At 50.4% G+C, this 18,989-nt stretch overlaps 6 protein-coding genes across 6 annotated transcripts in view; 3 read left to right on the plus strand and 3 right to left on the minus strand.

Moving 5' to 3' along the window:
- Window positions 1–1,668: 1,668 nt before the first annotated feature.
- Window positions 1,669–6,415, plus strand: SEPMUDRAFT_146983 (uncharacterized protein). Its single transcript, XM_016904007.1, has 6 exons — window positions 1,669–1,989; window positions 2,060–2,282; window positions 2,662–3,139; window positions 3,274–3,457; window positions 3,685–5,273; window positions 5,343–6,415. The coding sequence occupies exons 3-6, from the start codon at window positions 3,128–3,130 to the stop codon at window positions 5,841–5,843; spliced, it is 2,286 nt and encodes a 761-aa protein (XP_016763101.1). The 5' UTR covers window positions 1,669–1,989; window positions 2,060–2,282; window positions 2,662–3,127; the 3' UTR covers window positions 5,844–6,415.
- A 3,414-nt stretch (window positions 6,416–9,829) lies between these two features.
- SEPMUDRAFT_105298 (uncharacterized protein) lies at window positions 9,830–10,375 on the minus strand (the record flags this gene model as incomplete). Its single annotated transcript, XM_016900571.1, has 1 exon — window positions 9,830–10,375. One exon carries the CDS (start codon window positions 10,373–10,375, stop codon window positions 9,830–9,832), a length of 546 nt encoding a protein of 181 aa, XP_016763102.1.
- A 2,211-nt stretch (window positions 10,376–12,586) lies between these two features.
- Window positions 12,587–13,339, minus strand: SEPMUDRAFT_114112 (uncharacterized protein; the record flags this gene model as incomplete). Its single annotated transcript, XM_016901075.1, has 1 exon — window positions 12,587–13,339. One exon carries the CDS (start codon window positions 13,337–13,339, stop codon window positions 12,587–12,589), a length of 753 nt encoding a protein of 250 aa, XP_016763103.1.
- A 676-nt stretch (window positions 13,340–14,015) lies between these two features.
- SEPMUDRAFT_105300 (uncharacterized protein) lies at window positions 14,016–14,873 on the plus strand (the record flags this gene model as incomplete). Its single annotated transcript, XM_016900572.1, has 1 exon — window positions 14,016–14,873. The coding sequence occupies one exon, from the start codon at window positions 14,016–14,018 to the stop codon at window positions 14,871–14,873; it is 858 nt and encodes a 285-aa protein (XP_016763104.1).
- A 1,748-nt stretch (window positions 14,874–16,621) lies between these two features.
- Window positions 16,622–17,414, minus strand: SEPMUDRAFT_161261 (uncharacterized protein). Its single transcript, XM_016907925.1, has 3 exons — window positions 17,263–17,414; window positions 17,030–17,177; window positions 16,622–16,970 (listed from the first exon to the last, which is right to left on the minus strand). The coding sequence occupies exons 1-3, from the start codon at window positions 17,301–17,303 to the stop codon at window positions 16,800–16,802; spliced, it is 360 nt and encodes a 119-aa protein (XP_016763105.1). The 5' UTR covers window positions 17,304–17,414; the 3' UTR covers window positions 16,622–16,799.
- Window positions 17,415–18,375: 961 nt separating this feature from the next.
- Window positions 18,376–18,989, plus strand: part of SEPMUDRAFT_146987 (uncharacterized protein) — a 2,122-nt gene continuing 1,508 nt past the window's right edge. The window contains exons 1-2 of the mRNA XM_016904008.1: window positions 18,376–18,632; window positions 18,733–18,846. Of these exons, the coding sequence (XP_016763106.1) occupies window positions 18,522–18,632; window positions 18,733–18,846 (225 nt within the window). The 5' untranslated portion in view covers window positions 18,376–18,521. The remainder of the gene's footprint in view (window positions 18,633–18,732; window positions 18,847–18,989) is intronic.

Genomic DNA, 18,989 nt, shown 5'->3' on the forward strand with positions numbered 1-18,989 from the left:
GAAGCGTACCTTGCAGTGTGTGCTGCGAGCAGCATTGCACATGGAGAAGTTTACCAGCAGGCTAGGGAGGTGTAGGCCATGCCAATGCCATTCAACCAGTCCCGTCGCAGTGGCAGAGAGGAGTAGTAGGTTCAAGCCGTGATGGATCGTCGCTCCCTAGTCCATCGTTCGCTACCTGACATCGGTGTACCGTAACCGTCCACTGTCCCTCCCCTCAGCTCTCCTGTGCGGCCGCGCCTCTTCTTCTTCTGCCTCTTGTTCTGATTATACCACCGGACATGACGACGTACCTCCCATCTGGTGATGACAACGGCCCGATTGCACCGCATGCGCATCAGTGAGTCTGACGGATGGGCGGGCGGTGGCCCAATGAATGATGAAGGCCCATACCGCTGCGACGGCTCACGGAGGGGACACCACAGCACTCCAACGTCTCCAATCAGCAGTGGGCGCCCGCCAGCAGGACAGAAACGGACGGAAACGGGTGTACCTGCGGGCTGTGTGCGATCCTGGTGCAGGTGGCTGATCATTGGTCTCGCTCACCCTGGTGGATTTCGCCAAACCCAATTCTGCGTGTGCAGGGCTTGGCTAATTCTGCGGATCTGAACGACGCTTCCTCTCCCGCACCTTGCCTAGGTACTTCCTACATGCGAGACGCACGCACGCACTGACAACTCTCCGCAGCCGCCTGGCGGGAACGTCGACTAAATATCCTAGGCGTGCGGCTAGGCCCATTCAGCCCATCGAGCGGCCCCCGCAGGAACATCGGACGCTGGGCGAGCGCGCAAGGGATGGCCGACTGCTCCCTTGTGTAGCCTGGAAGCCCTCTCTTCCTCTGCCCACTGCGCGGTGCCCTTTGTGCAGCGGCTGACAGGTAGTCCCCCTCCCCGAAGAAGGCCGATGCCCTGCCATTCCACAGCCAGCAGGCCCAGCACCGCCCAGGGCTGATGAGGCCTCCCGGCATCATCACAGAGGCGCGCCCGTCGGCAGAGTGCAGTGCGCAAGACTGTAAGACAGCGATCGGGTCGCCCAATATCTTGTGTCCAGCAGCCACCTGCACGGCCCGCACGGCCACAACACACCTATACACACACACACATGCACACACACTGGGGAGCACAGTTGACACGAAACGAAAAAAAAAAAATTAAGCTTTCTCACGGGCGCCCGGGGATTGTCCTAAACATAGGCCGATGCGATGCCTGGTTGACCAGATAGGGCCACCACCACCACCACCACCACCAGCACCCACTACTACTGTCCTGTCCTGTCCTGCGCTTAGTGCACCGGCTGGCTATGGAATCATACTTACCGTCTCCCAAGCCTTTCCCACAGACGCAATCTGGCGCTGCCATGGGAGGTCGCGCTGGCGCCATTAGGCCAGTCAAATGCCTGGCATACCATGCTCGCTCGCGTCAAGGGGACGAGCTACCTCCCTCACGGCACTGTGGCACACTTCTCCAGCAGTAGCAGCAGCTGCTGCTCCTGCTCCTGCTCCTGCTCCTACTTTCTCCCCCAGTGTGTCTTTTGTCTAACGTCTGTGCAGATGTTGATGATCGTCGTCGTTCACAACTCGCTACAGACTGTACATGTTGGATCATTGTTTTTCCTACCTCCTACAACTGCCCTCTTTTGTGCTATGCTCATCCGCATCCGCTTACTCTTCTCCTCACTTATTCACAGACTGCACAGATCTACGACGGGCCCGACAAGGCTTACGCTCTTTCTCGATTCCAACGTACACGCATGCTCACCCGCTTGTGAATCCGTGCTTTCTCTCAAGACAATTTGAAACACTTTTTCGGGCCTCCACGCTTTTGACTCAGATACACCAGCACAGTGGTGAGTGAGCATTCCTAGGTCAGCTCCACCGACCTGGCTTGCGGCCACACCGACCTGGCGCCAAGGCTTCCGATCAGCAGAGGAGGGCTACCTCCACCAGTCGAGTGACCCGCGTTACAGAACTTTGGTAACGGGCATGTGGTAGTGGTACGCTGCGAACAGATCCACCCAAACTCCAACGCTCTACAGAGTCCGGTAGCTTACACCGAAGCTTCAGGCCTTACTGACGCATTGACTTCCAGCTTCGATCGTCAGGTGACGGCTCCACGGCCTGCCGTAGTGATCATTAGGCATTCTTGGATGCACTATTGAGCGGAACCTCAATTCTTTGTTCTGGTGCGATACCGCCGTGCTGTGTGGACAACCAACCATCTTTTGATTGTTTTGGTTCCGGCGTCGCTAAACAGGCTGTCTCTGTTGTACATCTCTCTGCAGGTGAGGTTCGTTCTTTCCCACTCCTCCCTTGCATGAACTACTTGCTCCTTTCCCCGCCCGGCTCCTGGTTTCCTCTCTAAACAAGAGGTCATTCCGCACGTCGAGGCCTGAGCAGCTGGCCCCCTCCCAACCTCAATCTGGCATCATTGTTCGATTGATGTGCTGGGAGCCAGTCGCTGGCCGATGAACACGCACGGAAAAGATCATATCGCGTTCGCTCAGTCTCTCGGACATCGACGAACAGCCACCGACCCCACAGCAGGCGTCGCCAGAGGCGCTCCGTCGTCAGCTTCCCTTTGTTCGACCTGGTATGAGCGAAAATTGCAATCACCGCAACAGGCATCGAATTTTGGCGACCGCATCGGAGACTAATTCCAGCAGCAGGTATTCTGATTGTGTCGGCCAAAACACCGTCCCTACAGCGCTGTTGCTTTGATACCGCACTGGCAATTCGCGTCGGGTACGCACAGTAGCGGAACGCCAGGTCCTTGGTACCAGCTCTCGGGAACTACCCTGCAATCTCCTGCGAACGACTGCACGAACATCTAGATTGCCTTTACACGAATAGGTGTCATTCTTTGAGGCGGTTGACGCTGCCGACAGGACGGGAGTCGCAGTCTGACACTCACGTCAAAGGGAATAGCGGTCTATTTCTGCATGTCTCTGAAGCGGATAGCTGCTGCAAACCCACCCCACCAGTTCATTCAGCCCATCGAAGCGCACATTGGGATCGCAATAGAGGCGCGCTCATACATCCAGCGTCGTACAAGTGGCCGTCCACTGCACTCTTGCGATTTCCGACTTCTGTTCGACATTGATCACTCGCCCAGCTGGAACTGACCAAAAACGTATGCGTCACGAGGTACGTCTCGTCCCAGATGTGTGAAGATGGATTGGTCTGTGGCAATGCAGGTGTTGACACGTCTTGACCACCGAGTTGCTTTGCGATGACCTTGGCGCGCTGGTGGGAAATTTCACTGACTGTGTTGCGCGCAGAACCGAACAAGAAGAACAGACAGCAAGGAATTGGTTGTTGTCAATGAAGACTGCAGCACACTCACATTACCTGCCAACAACGACCAATTCCATACCAAAGCTGGCTCACTGGCGCATCAAGAATCCCAAACGGATCTGCTGTCGATGTCGGAGTACGACAAAGCGCAGAGTTACGATGTGTATGGTACGTGAAACCCCCATCAATTTGCGCGACTTCGGCTTGGTACTGCCTGAGGTTGGGATGCTTGAAGCGGTGGTGTGCCTCGCTATACATTAGCTCGTAATTTAGCTTACGATAGCGACGGCACAAGTACGGCAAGAATTGTTCCTGCCGCCGCGCTCCGCAAGCGTGGGAACATGGGCATGTGAAATAACAACAGGGCCAGATGACTGACGTGACGCACACCACAGACTACCAAACAGCCACACGACCCGAGCAGGGGCAACCAGCCTACGGCGCTTTCGTCGCTGCACACCCTTCTTCTTACCCGGCCGAATATGTAGCTGCTCAGGCGCAGGTACCATCTGGCCTGCCCCAATCATCCACTACGGTCGGTCTGGTACCATCTGCTCAACAATACGCAACGCATGATCCAGCCTATTATGGTCAGCAGGTGGTCCAGTACCCTGCATATCTCCAACAGCCCGCCCGTCAAGTGCCTACGATACAGAGCTACACTCCTAGATCAGGTCTACCAGGCACGCAAGTGACAATCTACTTCCAGAGCGTATACGACTTCGATGCACCACGAGTTACACCACTGATTATGTTTGGTGCCAAACGATGCGAGAGTATTTTGACCAAAACGCCCCAAGATCAAGTTTTTCAGTATTCGCTCGAATCCACGACCCCTTCTCTGGCCGATACGCAGTCTCCCACTCCAGAGGTCCCGATCCATCTCATTATGGACGACACCGCTGTCAGCTGGGCTTCTCCGACGATCGAAGTGGGCAGCTTCACATACCTCGACGCGCCGACATACTACCAGCTGGATTCCCCTCAGATGACGGCTTCTCAAATACAGGCTCCTCGAAAACGCAAGCTCTCCGTTGAAGCGTCTCCGCGACGGTCGCCAGCGAAGAAGCCTTCAATGCAGCAGCTTCCACAGTCGTATGCGCAGTCACCAGTTGCTTCCTTCCGGCGCCCGAGTGTACCGAGTGTGCCAGATGTATACCAGCATGGACGAAGGTACAGCAGCAGCGCGTCAGACTATCAGAACGCGTATAATCCATCGCTCTCGCGCATGCCATCCCAGCAATACTACGGACAGCCTGCGACTGCGACGCCTTCGCTCACAACTTCGCAAAGTCCGTCATGGTCGTACGCGCCTGTGCAGACGACTCGTAGCCCTTCGATGAATTCCATGTCAACACAGAGCAAGGGTTCCCACCTGCTTCCATCGCCGGCGGGCGCAGGGGCTCCACCGCTCATACGCACCTCGACTTTACAGGGATCACCCACCACCCCTGGGGCGACCATGACAGCCACTCCAGTCTTTAACCCATACACTGTGTACCCATCCAATACTAAAGCGATGCTCAAAATCGAAGGCGAGCTGACCAAAATGGCCGATGGATGGTCTGCTGCAGAGTGGGAGAACAGACGACGCCTTGTGCAATTCCGACGTAGCCAGACTGGAAGTGTAATATCTGCCACTTTCGAGCCCGTCACACTGGAAGACCGCTTGCCTAACAGCATTTGTGTCAGCTGCATCTGGTGGGAGGAGAAACAGGAATGCTATGTCACATCAGTGGACACCATCTCGCTATTGGAATCCTTGGTCGCAGTACGCTTCACGGTCGAGGAGAAGAACCGCATCCGTCGAAACCTGGAGGGGTTCCGGCCGGCAACCGTGTCCAAGACCAAGGCGGATAGTGAGGAATTCTTCAAGCTCATCATGGGATTTCCCAACCCGAAGCCGAGAAACATCGAAAAGGACGTGAAGGTGTTCCCGTGGCGGATCTTGGCAACTGCTTTGAAGAAGATTATTGGCAAATATGCAAGTCATCCTTGCATGCATATGCAATGCACTCTCGATATTGAATGCACAGCTAACATGTTTTTACAGTCTGCAAGTTATTCGTCGACTGCCGGCGTATTGCACGCTCCAGGCTCCAGCTACGCCATGAACCGACCGTCCGACATGGGTATGGATCAACGATCAGCTGCGTCGCCGCGCTCTGCCTCGAGCTCTGCATCATATACGCACGTCTATGCGCCACCCCAAATGCAACATAATGTGTATTCGCCTCACGGGATGCCAACAGGTCTCGGCATCGGGCCGTCAGCAGGGCATCCGGATCCACGCCTCTCTGTACCTACATCCGCAGGCGCACAGGCGACGTCCTGGCATCAGCCTTCGGGGCACTATGCTTCCGATCTCGGGTACTCGAATTTCACTGGCTATCTCGCATCGCCAGCGACGGGTCTTCCAGGCACAGCGCAACAGTCATACGGCTATCAACAACGAATTCCTTCGTTGACGGGGCCAACAGCCATGCCCGCGGAAGCCAGATTTGTTCCCTTGCACGATTACGAGAGCCAAGGTCAGCCGACTTCAACATCATAAGAACGATGGGTGGGCGGGTGTGTGTGCGTGTGTGTGTGTGATAACTTGGGTGTTTGCGTTTGAGCCGCATTACTGGGATCAACAAATGGTCATGCGGCCCATTCCAGGACCGCTTTGAAAGCTCTCGCGCGCTAGGCCGCATTGAGCCACCATCCATCACGGCTTGCACTACACCATCTCTCATCGCCAGACAAGGCCACTTTCCATGGCCCACCCATCCCTTTGTCTCGGCCTCAGATGATCAACATGGCCACAGGACTGGAACAACAACAACGACAACAACGACAACAACAACAACAACAACAAATTGATTGGATATGGTCATCTGAGCCGCATCTCTCCACCACCAAGGGAATGGCCTATCTCAGAGAATCTCTCTCTCTCTCTCTCTCTCTCTCTCTCCGACTCTCCGACTCTATCATTCTCCATGAAAGGGGCGTCAGCATTGCGATCGGCGTTTTCGTCATCACTCAGCCAGCAGCTGCAGCATCGGATACCCACATCAGCAATAACATTTTAGCATAGACTCACCACCTTCACGGGAAACATGGCGCAATGCGCTCCAATGATACCCCATTTGCTTTTGCATCGTTTTAATATTGGCAGATTATAGAAATTAAGAATGAGCAGGGAGCGCGAAGCAAGACGCAGGAAAGAAGCAAAGAATCAAAGAGGATAGCATGTATACGACAGCATAGTTATCATCAATCATCAATCATCATCGATTATCGATCGCACTCATCGACATTTGCTTCGCTTTTGATGTTCCATGAAGATTGAGATCAGGCGGCACTTTGGATTGACTTGCAGTGTTGAGCCGCAGGGGGGGGGGGGGTCGATAGAGAGCATCATGGTTCTTGTATCATACAAACGAAGACAATATCACACGGATAGATCAGCGAGTGCACGGTGTTGAACATATTGTCCGCGCCTCGCCTCGACTCGCCTCGCCGGGTCTCCATGTTTCCTGATTTTGAATGTTTATTTGATCCCTTTCGCACCACCCACCTGTCGTTATTAGCGTCTCTTGGTCACTGGTGCACCACATCACACACACACACATACACACACACACATACACACACACACACACACACACACACACACACACACAAAGCCCTTGTCTTGCCGTGTCCGTGTGCCTAGCACAGCCTCAACTCAATCTATCCCGGAGGGTGAGTTGAGTGAAAGGTACTGCTGTAGACGAGTTGACGAGTACGGAGGGAGACCAGGTGCGAGCGAGTCGTCCAGATGGTTAAGTTTTTCGATCGGAGCCAGGGCCTCGTCGCCTCGAGGATTGCGGGATGGGCTCCTCGCTCAAGCTCGTGTGGTCTCGTGGTGTTACTGGCATCAGAGAAGAAAAAAAGAGACAAGAAGAAAAGATCAGGCCAGGCAGGATTGTTAGTGCCTAAGGCCGCAACCGCAAGGAAGCTTTTCGTCTCCCTCTCCCCTTTGGCTTTCGCCACCTGGGAAGGGGATGGGGGGAAAATGTTGTGGCGGCATGAGATCGCCTAGAAGTCCTTTTACTCCGCGCGCACCATGACCACTACAGTATGAACTTGCCCTGGATCAACTTTTACCTACAAGGCTCGTACTGTACAAGCGCTGGCCATGGTAGTAATTATAATAAAGAGACTTTGTCTACAGTACTCCATTGTGTTGTATTGATTGAATATCCTCGTCTCCCACCGGGATTATCCTCGTTGAGAGCGCTCGGTCTGGTCGGCGTGGTCGCCATAGTAAGGTAGCATTCTTTCTTACTGCCTGAAGCGGACCAAATTCTTGATTTGGGGAGAAGAGTATTACAGGACATGCCCTCAGCCTCATATGATACCTATCGAGGGTTGCCGTGTCTTTACGAGTGGAAGAAGAAATATTTTTACATTTGGAAGAAGCCCTGTTCGATAGGTCCGAAGCTGTACAGGTAGGAGTCAATTAGGTACTGACTAGACTGCCGCCTTGGGCTGCAAAAGAATCGCTTTTCTCTCCGTACTCGCCTTCGCCCGGACTGCCGATCATATTCAAGAAGAGGAAGGGAACACCCCTGATTGCCTGTCCCATCACACGCAGCTGTGCCTTGCCTCTTGACGAAAATGCAAGTCACATACATCGGAACGTTGTGGAGGGAGGTTTTTTTTGTCCCTACACTACACAATCAATCCTAGGTAGGATCCCCTGCTACTCCCGGAGGCTCGTACTCGCGTGGGCGAATGGCTATGTAGTATGTACCTCTAAACTAAGGTATGGTAATGGTATGGTATGGTATTCATCAACAACCCTACCCTACAACCTCCTAGCTCTATACATTCATTACCAAAAAAGAAGCGAACCGGTCTAAGGTTTCAAAAAAAGTCGCATTTTTCTGGCCGTTGTGGTAAAAAGTCTTCTTGTTTCATGTAAGAGGGGTTGGTTCAACAGGAAAAATAAAAAAATAGAAAAAAAAAAAGAATCGTAGCGGCGCCTCAGATACGCAGATACGCAGATACTTTACCCGGTGGGTGTTGTTGCTGCCTGCTGCCTGCTGCCTGCCTGCCTGCTTGCTCCCTTCCGCACGAAGGCTATACCTTATGTATAACCTCTTTTACTCATACAGTACTTTGTAACTTTGTTACCCTACCTCCTACTTGGCCCAAGATAGTCCTGACTACATGTACATGTACTGTACATACTGATCATCACACCGGTCACGCAACCTCGCAACCTTCATTCCTCGGAGTTATCGGATTAAGCTTGCTCGTGACGCTCAAAGGCAGTAGGCTTGAGAGCAAAACATACATTATCTAGCGGTTTATTATGTGTTGGGATTTATTTAGCCGGGAGGGTGTTTTTTAACTTCCTACGTACGTTACGTACGACATAAATATATATATTTCGTCTTGCTGTGAATATTTTTCCGTGGCTAGATATAGTCGAAACCTCTTTTTTTTTTGTTTTTCTTTAGGGGGTTGTAGCACCAACTTTTTTTCCCCCCAAAATATCTTCGACCGTTGGTCCCCGAGTCCGATATAGTGGCTGGCAACACAAACGAGGGGGGAGTACAGGACTACGGGACGGCAGAGTAGACGGATTACCTACTTATCCGAAATCAGCTGGGGCGATGGGATGGGATGGGATAGGATACACGAACGAAGGACAGGTTTGTTTTTTCTCTTTTTCTTTTTCTTTTTTCCGATATACGTACGACATGAGAAGAAAAGAAACATGTGCTTTGTCGTTATTTATCCTTCCTATTATTATCATACATCCTCCAACATACCGAGGTGTGTATGTACCTCTAAGGTACCTCACCTCTACCTCCGTATCTATCTATTTCCAGTAGTCTGCATGCACTCTCCAACGACCGCTTGACCGGTGTAAGCCTCAAAGAAGTGGTTGGTAGTGGCTGTTTCAATTTTTTTTTATGCAACAAAAAGAAACAAAAACAAAAAAGAAATAAAAACGAAAACGAAAATGTGTGGAGATGCATGCGAAACCGGGTCCGTGGATTTGGGAGGGTGGATGAACGCCACATACCTATACATATACGGCCCTCTCTCGTTTTCTTTACATACAGGCACAGTTCATCGGGAAGGTTTTATACTACCTAATCGCGTTAGGTAGTAAACAAATACTGACTAACTGACTGACTAACTGACTGAATGACTGACTGAATGACTGACTAACTGACGATGGTAGGAATTCGCTCGCTATAGGTTCTAGGCTACCTGGCTTTTTGTGTACGGGTCTCTCTCTTTCTATATTGAGCTTTTTCTTTTTTCTTTGCTAGCTAGGGGAATGAGGAACTACTCCAATAAACAACAATCATAGGAGACATTTTTAAGGTCTATTATCTTACCGAGTAGTAATAGTAGGTAATAACAGCCATCCCCCTATCCAAACAGTCCCAAATAATCCCTCTCGTCAAGTTTCTTCCCATGCCCCTTCTCTATCTATCTCTCTCTCTCTCTATCCCCCCGAAAAGTTCATTTCATTCATTTCATTCCTTCTCACACCGCACAATTCGACCCCGCCACCCCACAAAATCCCACCATGCCCGTCAAAGTCTGAACAGGGGTGAAACTCCCACTCACACTCGTACTCACCACGACACTGACAAAAGTAGTCGTAGCTGGAATAATAATGATGCCTGGAGTTGATGTTGTTGTACTTGTTGAAAAAGAAGAAGAAGTTGATAACGAGGTAGTGCTCGATTCCGCAGCATCGTCGGTTAAGGTCGCGAATTCTGAATTGCAAACTCCAAAATCTACTTGACAGCCTATCCCAGAATATTCTTTCTCGTAGAATGAACCGCAGAAACCCCATTTGCTGCAACTGTCTCCGAAGGGGGAGTGGAGACATGTTGTTTTTTGATTATTGTTGCTGTGGGATCCACAGAGACCGTCGATGGAAATGGGAGATTCGTCTTTGAGAGAAGATGGGGTGGATTTGTGCTGTGTTAGAGGTCGAGCGGAAATAGCGCTGGGGATGATGAGGAGATGGAGGAGGAGTAGAAGAAGAAGAAGTAGAAGGCGAGGTAGGGTGGGTTGAGACATGCTTGGAGACTACTGTCGGTTGTTTTATTGTCTGAGTATTCTTCTTGTGTTATAGGTTAGGGAAAGTCTGAGACACGATGATAGAACTTCGTGTCTCCGCTTTGTGCAGCGAATTGGTGGTAGGTGATTACTAGAAGATGCATGAAGGAGAAAGCTGAGAGATATTATAGTAGTAGCTTCTTTTTCATGTTTTCAAAGCGTTGTATGTATGTGTGTGTGTGTCGTACCAAGTGAAGTGCTCATTCATATTCATGCTTGGCAACGAAGTGAAGTGCTGTGTCGTTCTCTTTCAGAGAACAGTCTACGAGTGCTATCGCGCGAAAGGACGGACTGTCGATTGAGCTCTCTTACTTTTTGAGATAGCGGATGTTCTTCCAGCCCTTTTGTGAGCATTATTGGAAAGTTGCTCGAAACAAAAGGATAAACAAGTACATTGTTTTCTGATTGTCAAACAGGCAAGCAGCCACGTCGCCAAGAACGCAACTTACTACGGAATTTTGCACCCTGCCTACCAGTTAGTAATTTGGGCGCTGTCAATCAGATGAACCAAAACTCGACGTGGATTCATAGAACAATTTTATGCCTCCACTGAGAAAAGGAGTCGGTAGCAAGACCATCCGTGCATAGCCAGACAACTCTCGTTCAGGGTCAAAGAAGAGAGAGCTCACCAGCTATTCCGGAGTCCTCGGTCTCCGTGAAAACAAAAAAGGGCTGCCTGCAGACAGACTTGTTGTCATCAAGCTCGAGAGCACCACAGACAGTGTAGCATACTGATGTGTTTCATGTCAAAATCATCTTGTTATCCCACCAAAGAAAAACCCCGTGTCTGCACAGGGTTAATCTGCTGCAGCCTAGGAGGTACTATATTTCTTGCCTGCGCTCGAATCGCTCGATAGATAGATTGGCCTAGGTCCCAGCGTGCCCCCCTGCCTCCACGTTGAAACTCCGTCGCTTGGAAATGTTGTACTGTACTTTGTATGTACTGTACTGTTGTACCATACTGTACCATACATACATACCTCGCGAAACTGGTAGCCCTTGGTCATATTCTTGAAAATCCCTTCGCAAGGTTTCTTATTGGTCCATTTCAGGTCGAGGGTGGTGTCTCCTAGGCTCCAGCCCCATCCATTGTTTTTTTTCTCTTGCCTTCTCTCTCTCTCGCTATCCGATGGAGGCTAGGTTGGCCAGGTCATCTAGTTTGGCACTTTGCGACTTGAATTGTCTTTTAATGTATGGGCCGAAATTTAGCTTCTTGGTGTTGAAGTTTAGAGTATTGATACTTTGAGGGAGGTACATTATTAGTCAACGGGATTTTTTTTTGTTGGTCTTCTTCTTACGGTGAAACTTCGATAAATGGATGTACTATGTAGATAGAGTGAAGGGTGTAGAGGGTATAGCCTGCTGTCGATGAATAAAATTGTGTGTAGCGAAAGGAGTGGGGGAATTAAGAATGCCTTAGGCACGAACTCCGATCAATTTTCACTTACTATCACGTATCCTTCACTTCGCTCCTTTCTGTCTTGCATCATCAAGAAGATTTTTACCCCGACTCAGGAGATGATGCGTGAATCACTGCTAGATCTACTATTACATGTATTCTCCTGTCCATCGCGGTCAGACATTTCGCTGTCTACCTACACTCTAATGTAAAACCTCTCTCTCTCGGCAGAGCCTTGTTCGTGCTCTGACCGCAGCACCAAAGTTAGGTTTATTGGATGAGAGAGAAGAGTCCTGATAACACAGATGATACTTCTAGTACCCCTTGTAAAGCCATATCTCTCTACCACAATCAAGAATACGTAGGAGCTTGGAGTAAAGATGGCAGTCTCAAATCATCAATATAGCGCCAGTGTTATTGGAGGGCAAAAGATGTACTACAAGATTAAAACTCGTTGGGTCCAACACCGATCCAGGTCCAAAATATTACCCCCGAACTTGAGTCTATTGGGATTAATATAGATCACAAGACCTGCTCGAGATTCTACAGCTTCAAACAACACTCTTGCTGTTTAGTCGAACATGGAAGTCTCCAGATCCTAGTCCTTAAACGACTAAGATACGATGACCCCCCTCGCCTCGCAGGAAAGAGACACTCTTCAGACATGTCCTCCCCACCAGGCTTGGGTCGATATACGCAGGACCGTGGGTAAAAAAGTTCCTTCTACCTAAAATTGACAAGTTCAGTCAGTAAACCGCACCACGCACCAAAATTCATGCCGCCAATACAGCTTGGGCGACACCACCACTACCACTAGCACCACCATTTGGGTCTTCATCGTCACGGCGCCGAGGAGGATAGTCTCGAGGAGGAGGCAGCGGTCGATATATCCGACGGCAACTAGGACACGAGTTACTTTTCGCGAACCAAGCGACAAGACACTCGCGATGATAATAATGACCACAATGCAAACAGCAGACAATCTCACCGATGGCGAGGGATTGGATACAAATATTACATTGGGCTTCGCCTTGATCGTCGAGATCTGCTGGCGTAATGGGACGCTGTGGAAGGGATTTGAGCTCGGTTTCGCTGAGTCGAGGTCTCAAGGGATTCAAAGGCGCGGCCCAGTGGCGGAATTGTTGTGCAAATGCGGTGTCGAGGGGCGTGAGTGCGTCGCGGCGCGCTCGAGGGGGTAAGGGGATAGGTCCTCCGACGAGCGGTGGGAGTCTTGGGGATGATGGTGGTGGTGGTGGGGGTGGTAGTTGTTCTGTGATTCCTCTCTCTTGCGCTGGTGCGTGGGAGGGAGTTCTGTTCTGCCCCGCCGCTGCGAAGACTGGCCATGCGAAATTCCACTGTATCGGATCGGAATTAGCATTGGAGCGAGTTGGGGCTGGATTGGAGGGTCGTGCAGATCGAGTTGGGGCTGGATTGGAGGGTGATATGGATCGGGAAGAGTTGGTGGACTCGCCTGAGCTCTCATCCGTGTCCTCGGGATTGAGGTTGGATAGGTTGTTGTTCTCCATGCTGGAGGAAAGTTGTAGGGTCGAACAGGATAATGTGTTGAGTGTTTTGGGCTGATGAGTTCTGGAAGTTGACTGTGAGGTTGTGAAAGACCTGTTTACACTGGTGTTCGTTGGCCAGTGGAGTCGACTATCGTAGAACTCTGCAGCGTTTGTCTTTCCTACAGTGAGTCCCGTCGCTCTTTTTATAGGCAAAATCTGAGAGTGCTATGTCTGGCTGACAATGCTTTGTGTTTTGCAAGCCCCTTTGTTCTGAACGAGACTATTGTAAAGCCACAGGGTGTGGGATCTCGTAGTCAGGCCTTTGAACAAAGACGATTATCAAAGTACAAAGTATGTTGCTGAGCATCTCTTTGTCGCGGCCCCTTATCGATACAATGCTATTGTTGAAGCACTCCAGGCAGCTTCACTTGCTTTTGCTGTAGGCATCGATCTCAATGAAGTGACTGTCTGGTCTCATGAGCGAGTTAATGGCGAAATGTAGTAAGTGTCGCTAGCCTTTGACAAACGACAATTCAGGGGCAGCATATAACCACCGCCCTCAGTCTCTCTCTCTCAGCTCGATATCCCATCACAACTGTTAAACCACATCTTGCCGATACCTCATCACAAAGCACTACACAACCCGCAACTCAACTTTCTTCCACCGCTTCGAAACCACAAGAAATCTCTCGTCACAATGGACGACTACCCCGAGGTCGATCTCCAGCGGTTCGACTTGGTGCGCACGATCCTACGAAGTCGAGCGAGCGGAAGCAACGAATACACGCAGTCTCAGATGCTCAGTGCCATAGAAGCCTGCAAAGAGGAGTACGCCCGCATCTTTGTCGAATACCGCCATGAGATGAATGATACGATGCGAGTCCAACTTGAAGCCGAGTTGGCTTCACTCAACGAGATGATGGATGCTGAGCGTGCTTCTTCTTCCTCTTTCTCCCTCTCCTCTTTTGCTATTGCAACGCGACTCTTCGCTGAGCGAGGCCGAGGACAGCGGTCGTCCTCTTCTTCTTCTTCTGCTTCGTCTTCTTCACCGCGAGCAAGCAATCACCCCAGTCCGAATATTGTCTCTCCTGCAAACAGCGGCAGTGATGTGGCTGGTGGTAACAACATTCCCATGGCCGTGGAAGATGGGCTTGATTTCGCTGATGCTGAGCTTGTAAGCAGTGACGTAGAATCGCTCCTGATCGACTATGAAGATATGGATAGCGACGAACTGGAAGAACTCTTGGACTTCCATCCTAGTGAAGATGATGAAGATGACGACGACGACGAAGAAAACGGGCATCCACTCCACCCTGAACCGCTCAACGTCAGATTGATACAACGCCAATTGACAGCGAATGATGTTGCCGAAGACGGAACACTCATCTGCCCCATCTCATGGGAAGATCTTGTCATAGGTCAAACAGTAAGTGCTTTCACCCCTTGTGGTCATTTCTTCTCTCTCGCAAATCTCGCGAGGTGGATGGAGGATCATAGAACTTGCCCGACTTGTCGAGCTAACATTGTCGATGCATGGGCTATTGTTGATGACTAGAGAGAGAGAGAGAGCTGACTTGTGTGAACCCCTACCCCCTTTTAGGTCCGGTGAAAATCGGTAATGAGATCGGATGGGATATGGATGGACTGGCTTGTCTTGTGTGTGTGATGATGATGATGATGCTTGCGCAGGCGCGGCGGAATAGGGGAGATGGTAGGGACTTGGTGTATAGGATAGGATCAAAAAATGGATGATAGGACTATAGGATAGACCGGTATATATTAGCCCGAAAAAGAAAAAACAAATCGAAAATCAGAGGTTACCATGTCGTCGATGTAGCAGCTTGCTTTTCTTTTGAAATTGTATGCTTTGTTCAAACTTAATTGAATTGCTAGATAAGTGTCTGCTGTCGTCCAAATGCCCCTAGTCCTCTTTTCTAAGTGCACAACATAGTCTCATAGCTCATGCTCGCTTAAAAAAAAGGGCCTTTCGATATCGCGCTTCCATGTATAATATGTACAAGTCTTGCTGACCAACATATCGTGCCTAGAGCTCATCATCGGGTGATCATGGATGCTCATCACTTGGGGGGGCCCATGCCCCAGCAAAGGTACTGTACATTGTACAACAACTTAACAAGTGTGTAAACATACCTGGGGGTCTTTTCAAGGGTGAGAAACCATGTTCATATAACCTGGCGAATGACCTTGTCTGCATCGATATCATCGAAACCGGCAGTTTTATCCCTTGAGTTTTTCCTGTGAAGAAGTGGAGATGGTAGTATACTTCAAGATATACTTTATGATCCATTTTCCACGTAAGACGCCCGGTGGAGTATTCGATAGATGCTTTTGCGTGCCGTCGTGGGGGGCGTTCTGGAGGGAGAGACGGACTTGCAGAGCTACGAATACATGTCTACGTAGGCACATATGTAGACATCTTCACAAGCCGAGAGATCAATGGGCGAAGAAACAGACAGACAGGAGAAGCCACCAATATTGCAGTACCTAGGTACCGTAGGCAATAGTGCAGCCCCCCCGCCTTTCGGTCTTCTCACCGTCTCACGTTGCGATGACATATTTTTCTTCTCTTTTCTCAAAGTAGGGAGCAACGCAAGGGGCAATGAATTTGTGCTGCAGGTTGAGCTTTCTCAGGGGTGCCAGGGCAGACGAGGTCGAACATCGGCCATATTTTTTTCTTATCGTGTAAGGGTTAATACCTTATGTAGGCGACTGCGTGTGACCTCACGAGGGAGCAGGGACTCAAAAAGGTCAGCGCTCAGGTCAGCTCAGGGATATTATCCGACATGCATGCATGCTTTATAGCGTGCGAGACAGGGAGAGATTTCAAACGTGATCGTCGTCGACTCGTCGGCGTCACCGCCGTCGCGTAATGTTCTCGCTAATGGAGGCTGGTGATGTGTTTCGTGTCGCGAAGAGGAGAGAGGGTTGGGAGGAAGTTCTTTCACGTCGCTTGGCACTCTTCGTTGTGGTATCGCGGCTGTTGTGACTACTGGATCATCGCTGTACTTTTGACTGTGGCGGTCAGCACTAAGGTAGGCTATCACTGATCACAGTACTCTCAGGCAGGGCTTGTGCGAGAAGGCAGATTCGTGGGAATGACTTGGTCTCTCAATGTAGATTCTATATTTCTCTCTCCTTTCTTTCTGTCTCTCCTTTCCCCTCCTCGCCCTCCCTCCCTTTCTCCCTCCCTCCCTCTCCAAGCTCCAAGGACAAAGAAGGTCGATTCTCATGAATTGCCATCGCACCATCACCATAAAGGGGCTGGCGATGCATGAGACGACGGCCAGAAGTTACAGATGTGGTAATATTGACTCTTGTTGGACGAGGAGGACCATCCCGTCCCTGCGCTTCTCGCAGTACAACCCCCAGGTACTCGAGGCTCCATCCTCTTGAGCAAAGAAAGGGGGGAGGAGGAAGACCGGGAGTGATGAGGCCGCGGGTAGCAGGTTTGGAATCAGGCTCACATTGGGGGATCAGGTGGCCCATAGATGGAGCAGCCATCAGCGTTAGTAGATTCGCCTCTGTCACAGCATTGTGATCCGATCGCGCCTGCGCTCACACACCATTCCCCGAACGTCTCAGTTATCCATTGTCCGAAAGTTGTTGCTAAGGGATTATTTGGATCCTCGCACTGCGATTCTCCATCAGTACGCAGGTTTTGTAGGTATGTAGGCGCAGATCAATACTCACCCGAGAGTCTCCAGTTGTATTGGATGTCTTGACATAGTGGCTACCATAGTGACCTCCACAAACGGCCACCGTAGCCGTGTTTGCGAACTCAACGGGAATGGCCGCGATACAGAGGCACTGTGCCGGCACCTGTTTTCCTTGGCTAAGGCTGCGCTGGAATCAGTGGCCTGCTTTGTTGTGGTATATATATATCTAGTGCGGCGATATGGATGGGGAGGGGGACGTCGACTTACCAGCACCAAAAAGCCGACAGAAGGAAAAATAGCAACCTCATCGTTTGTGTTCGTGCAGCTCCGCCTTTCCTTTCGTGCCAAAAACAAGCTCTGTCTCGAGTGTCGACGAAAGTGGAATTACCAGGCAGAAATAGTACGGGTCCAACTCATTCTTTATATGTCACGCGAGAGCGGATCCCGTCGGTCAAACAAGGGGGGCAGGCAAAGTCAACAGAATTACGGTCGATGGAAGCGTCTGGGATTCTGGGATAGTTGAATGAGCCAACCAACATCCTCGCTGAGCATTGCTTTCTATTCCTTGTTAACGTTGTACTTGGCGTTGGTTTTGGATGGATCTAGGCATGGCTGTCAATGTTACTATACATACTATACCTTAAGGTATACATAGTATATATATTGATGGCCAGACCCCCCCATCTTCTGCATACCTAGTCCACGGGCATTCTTTCATGCCACTGATTCATCTGTTCCAAGTGTCAATACATCGATGCTAGGGCTCGTCCACTCTCCAAAGATGATTGTTACATAAGCTTGAGCCTCCCTCACTTGGAACAAGGGGCCACAGATTAACCAGGGTTCTCCAGTTTCTGCCGCTCGTGGCACCTCGTCTGTAAAATGAACCTCCCACTGAACCCTTGCACTGTCACCAACACACTGTCTCGACTCTCGGTGTGATGTGTATGAATCCAATTATCACCCCGACCAGGGACGTGATACTATTACTGGTCATCGTGCTTCACTTGCTTCGGACCAGCGCCCTCCACTCCAAGCCGGTCTCTTTCTGTTCATCACACCTCTTTCGGCTTCTCCATTGCAGGCCCAGAAGTCGCACGTATATCCCATCTTGTCTATTGTGAATGCCCTGGACGACGATTCATCCTGTTGTCAATGACATTCCAAGAATGTACAAGTCGCATCGCGGCCGCAAAGGGTGTGTTGCTGGTACGGTAAAGTATGCATTTGTGGGAATGGGATGAAAGCCAAAAACCCGTGCGCCATAACACACCATCATGAGGTCAGTGATGAGGTTCTTCAGGAAAATGTGATGCTACGTTACACCAGAGACGGGAACGATCTTCATGTTCCCCGACCCCTCATGACGACGGTGGAGCGTTTGCTGGAAACGGGACACTTGTGAATTCAATTGTGTGCTTGACCAGATATTTGTTACCAACAACCACCAGCTACTATTATCTTATCACTCTTTCATTCGTCTATACCATCGATCAACACCTTCATCTATCAACTATCCATCCACCATGGCCGAGCAATGGGAACAGATTTTCAAGGGCTTCGGCGAGAAGACTTATACTATCTCGCAATTGATTCAGAATGCGAACGAAGGGGATGATTTGAGCGAGCCTCTTCAGGTATGCAGTAGAAACACACGAGAGAGATAGAGAGAGCGAGTCCGTCTATATGGTCCAAGACAGAATACTGACGACCGCGTGTGATGGATGGTTGGTATAGGAGATCAAGCAAACCCACGACGCCCTCATCAAGGACGCCAAGGAACTTCCATCGGACATTCCTGACGTGTACGACGAGGGTGCTCAAGCAGACCTCAAGAATGCTGCTGGCGATGTAAGTCTTTTCCCTCTTTTCAGCTCCCCGCCCAACCGCGCAAGTGAGAGTCAAGAAAGAGCCACTTGCGCCATTATCATAACCTCTCTCTCTCTCTCTCTCTCTCTCTCTCTCTCTCTCTCTCTCTTTTTTTTTTTTTTTTT

The sequence above is a fragment of the Sphaerulina musiva genome (genome assembly GCF_000320565.1).
Source record: "Sphaerulina musiva SO2202 unplaced genomic scaffold SEPMUscaffold_2, whole genome shotgun sequence".
Lineage (NCBI taxonomy): Eukaryota > Fungi > Ascomycota > Dothideomycetes > Mycosphaerellales > Mycosphaerellaceae > Sphaerulina > Sphaerulina musiva.

Excerpts from the sequence above, each read along its gene's own strand:
- SEPMUDRAFT_146983 (XM_016904007.1), top strand. Across the intron at positions 3,458-3,684 it reads GCAGAGTTACGATGTGTATG|ACTACCAAACAGCCACACGA; the intron begins GTACGTGAAACC and ends CGCACACCACAG. Across the intron at positions 5,274-5,342 it reads AGAAGATTATTGGCAAATAT|TCTGCAAGTTATTCGTCGAC; the intron begins GCAAGTCATCCT and ends ATGTTTTTACAG.
- SEPMUDRAFT_161261 (XM_016907925.1), bottom strand. The coding sequence starts at position 17,303 with ATGAGGTTGCTATTTTTCCTTCTGTCGGCTTTTTGGTGCTG. Across the intron at positions 17,178-17,262 it reads CTGTCGGCTTTTTGGTGCTG|CCTTAGCCAAGGAAAACAGG; the intron begins GTAAGTCGACGT and ends ATTCCAGCGCAG. Across the intron at positions 16,971-17,029 it reads ATACAACTGGAGACTCTCGG|TGCGAGGATCCAAATAATCC; the intron begins GTGAGTATTGAT and ends GGAGAATCGCAG.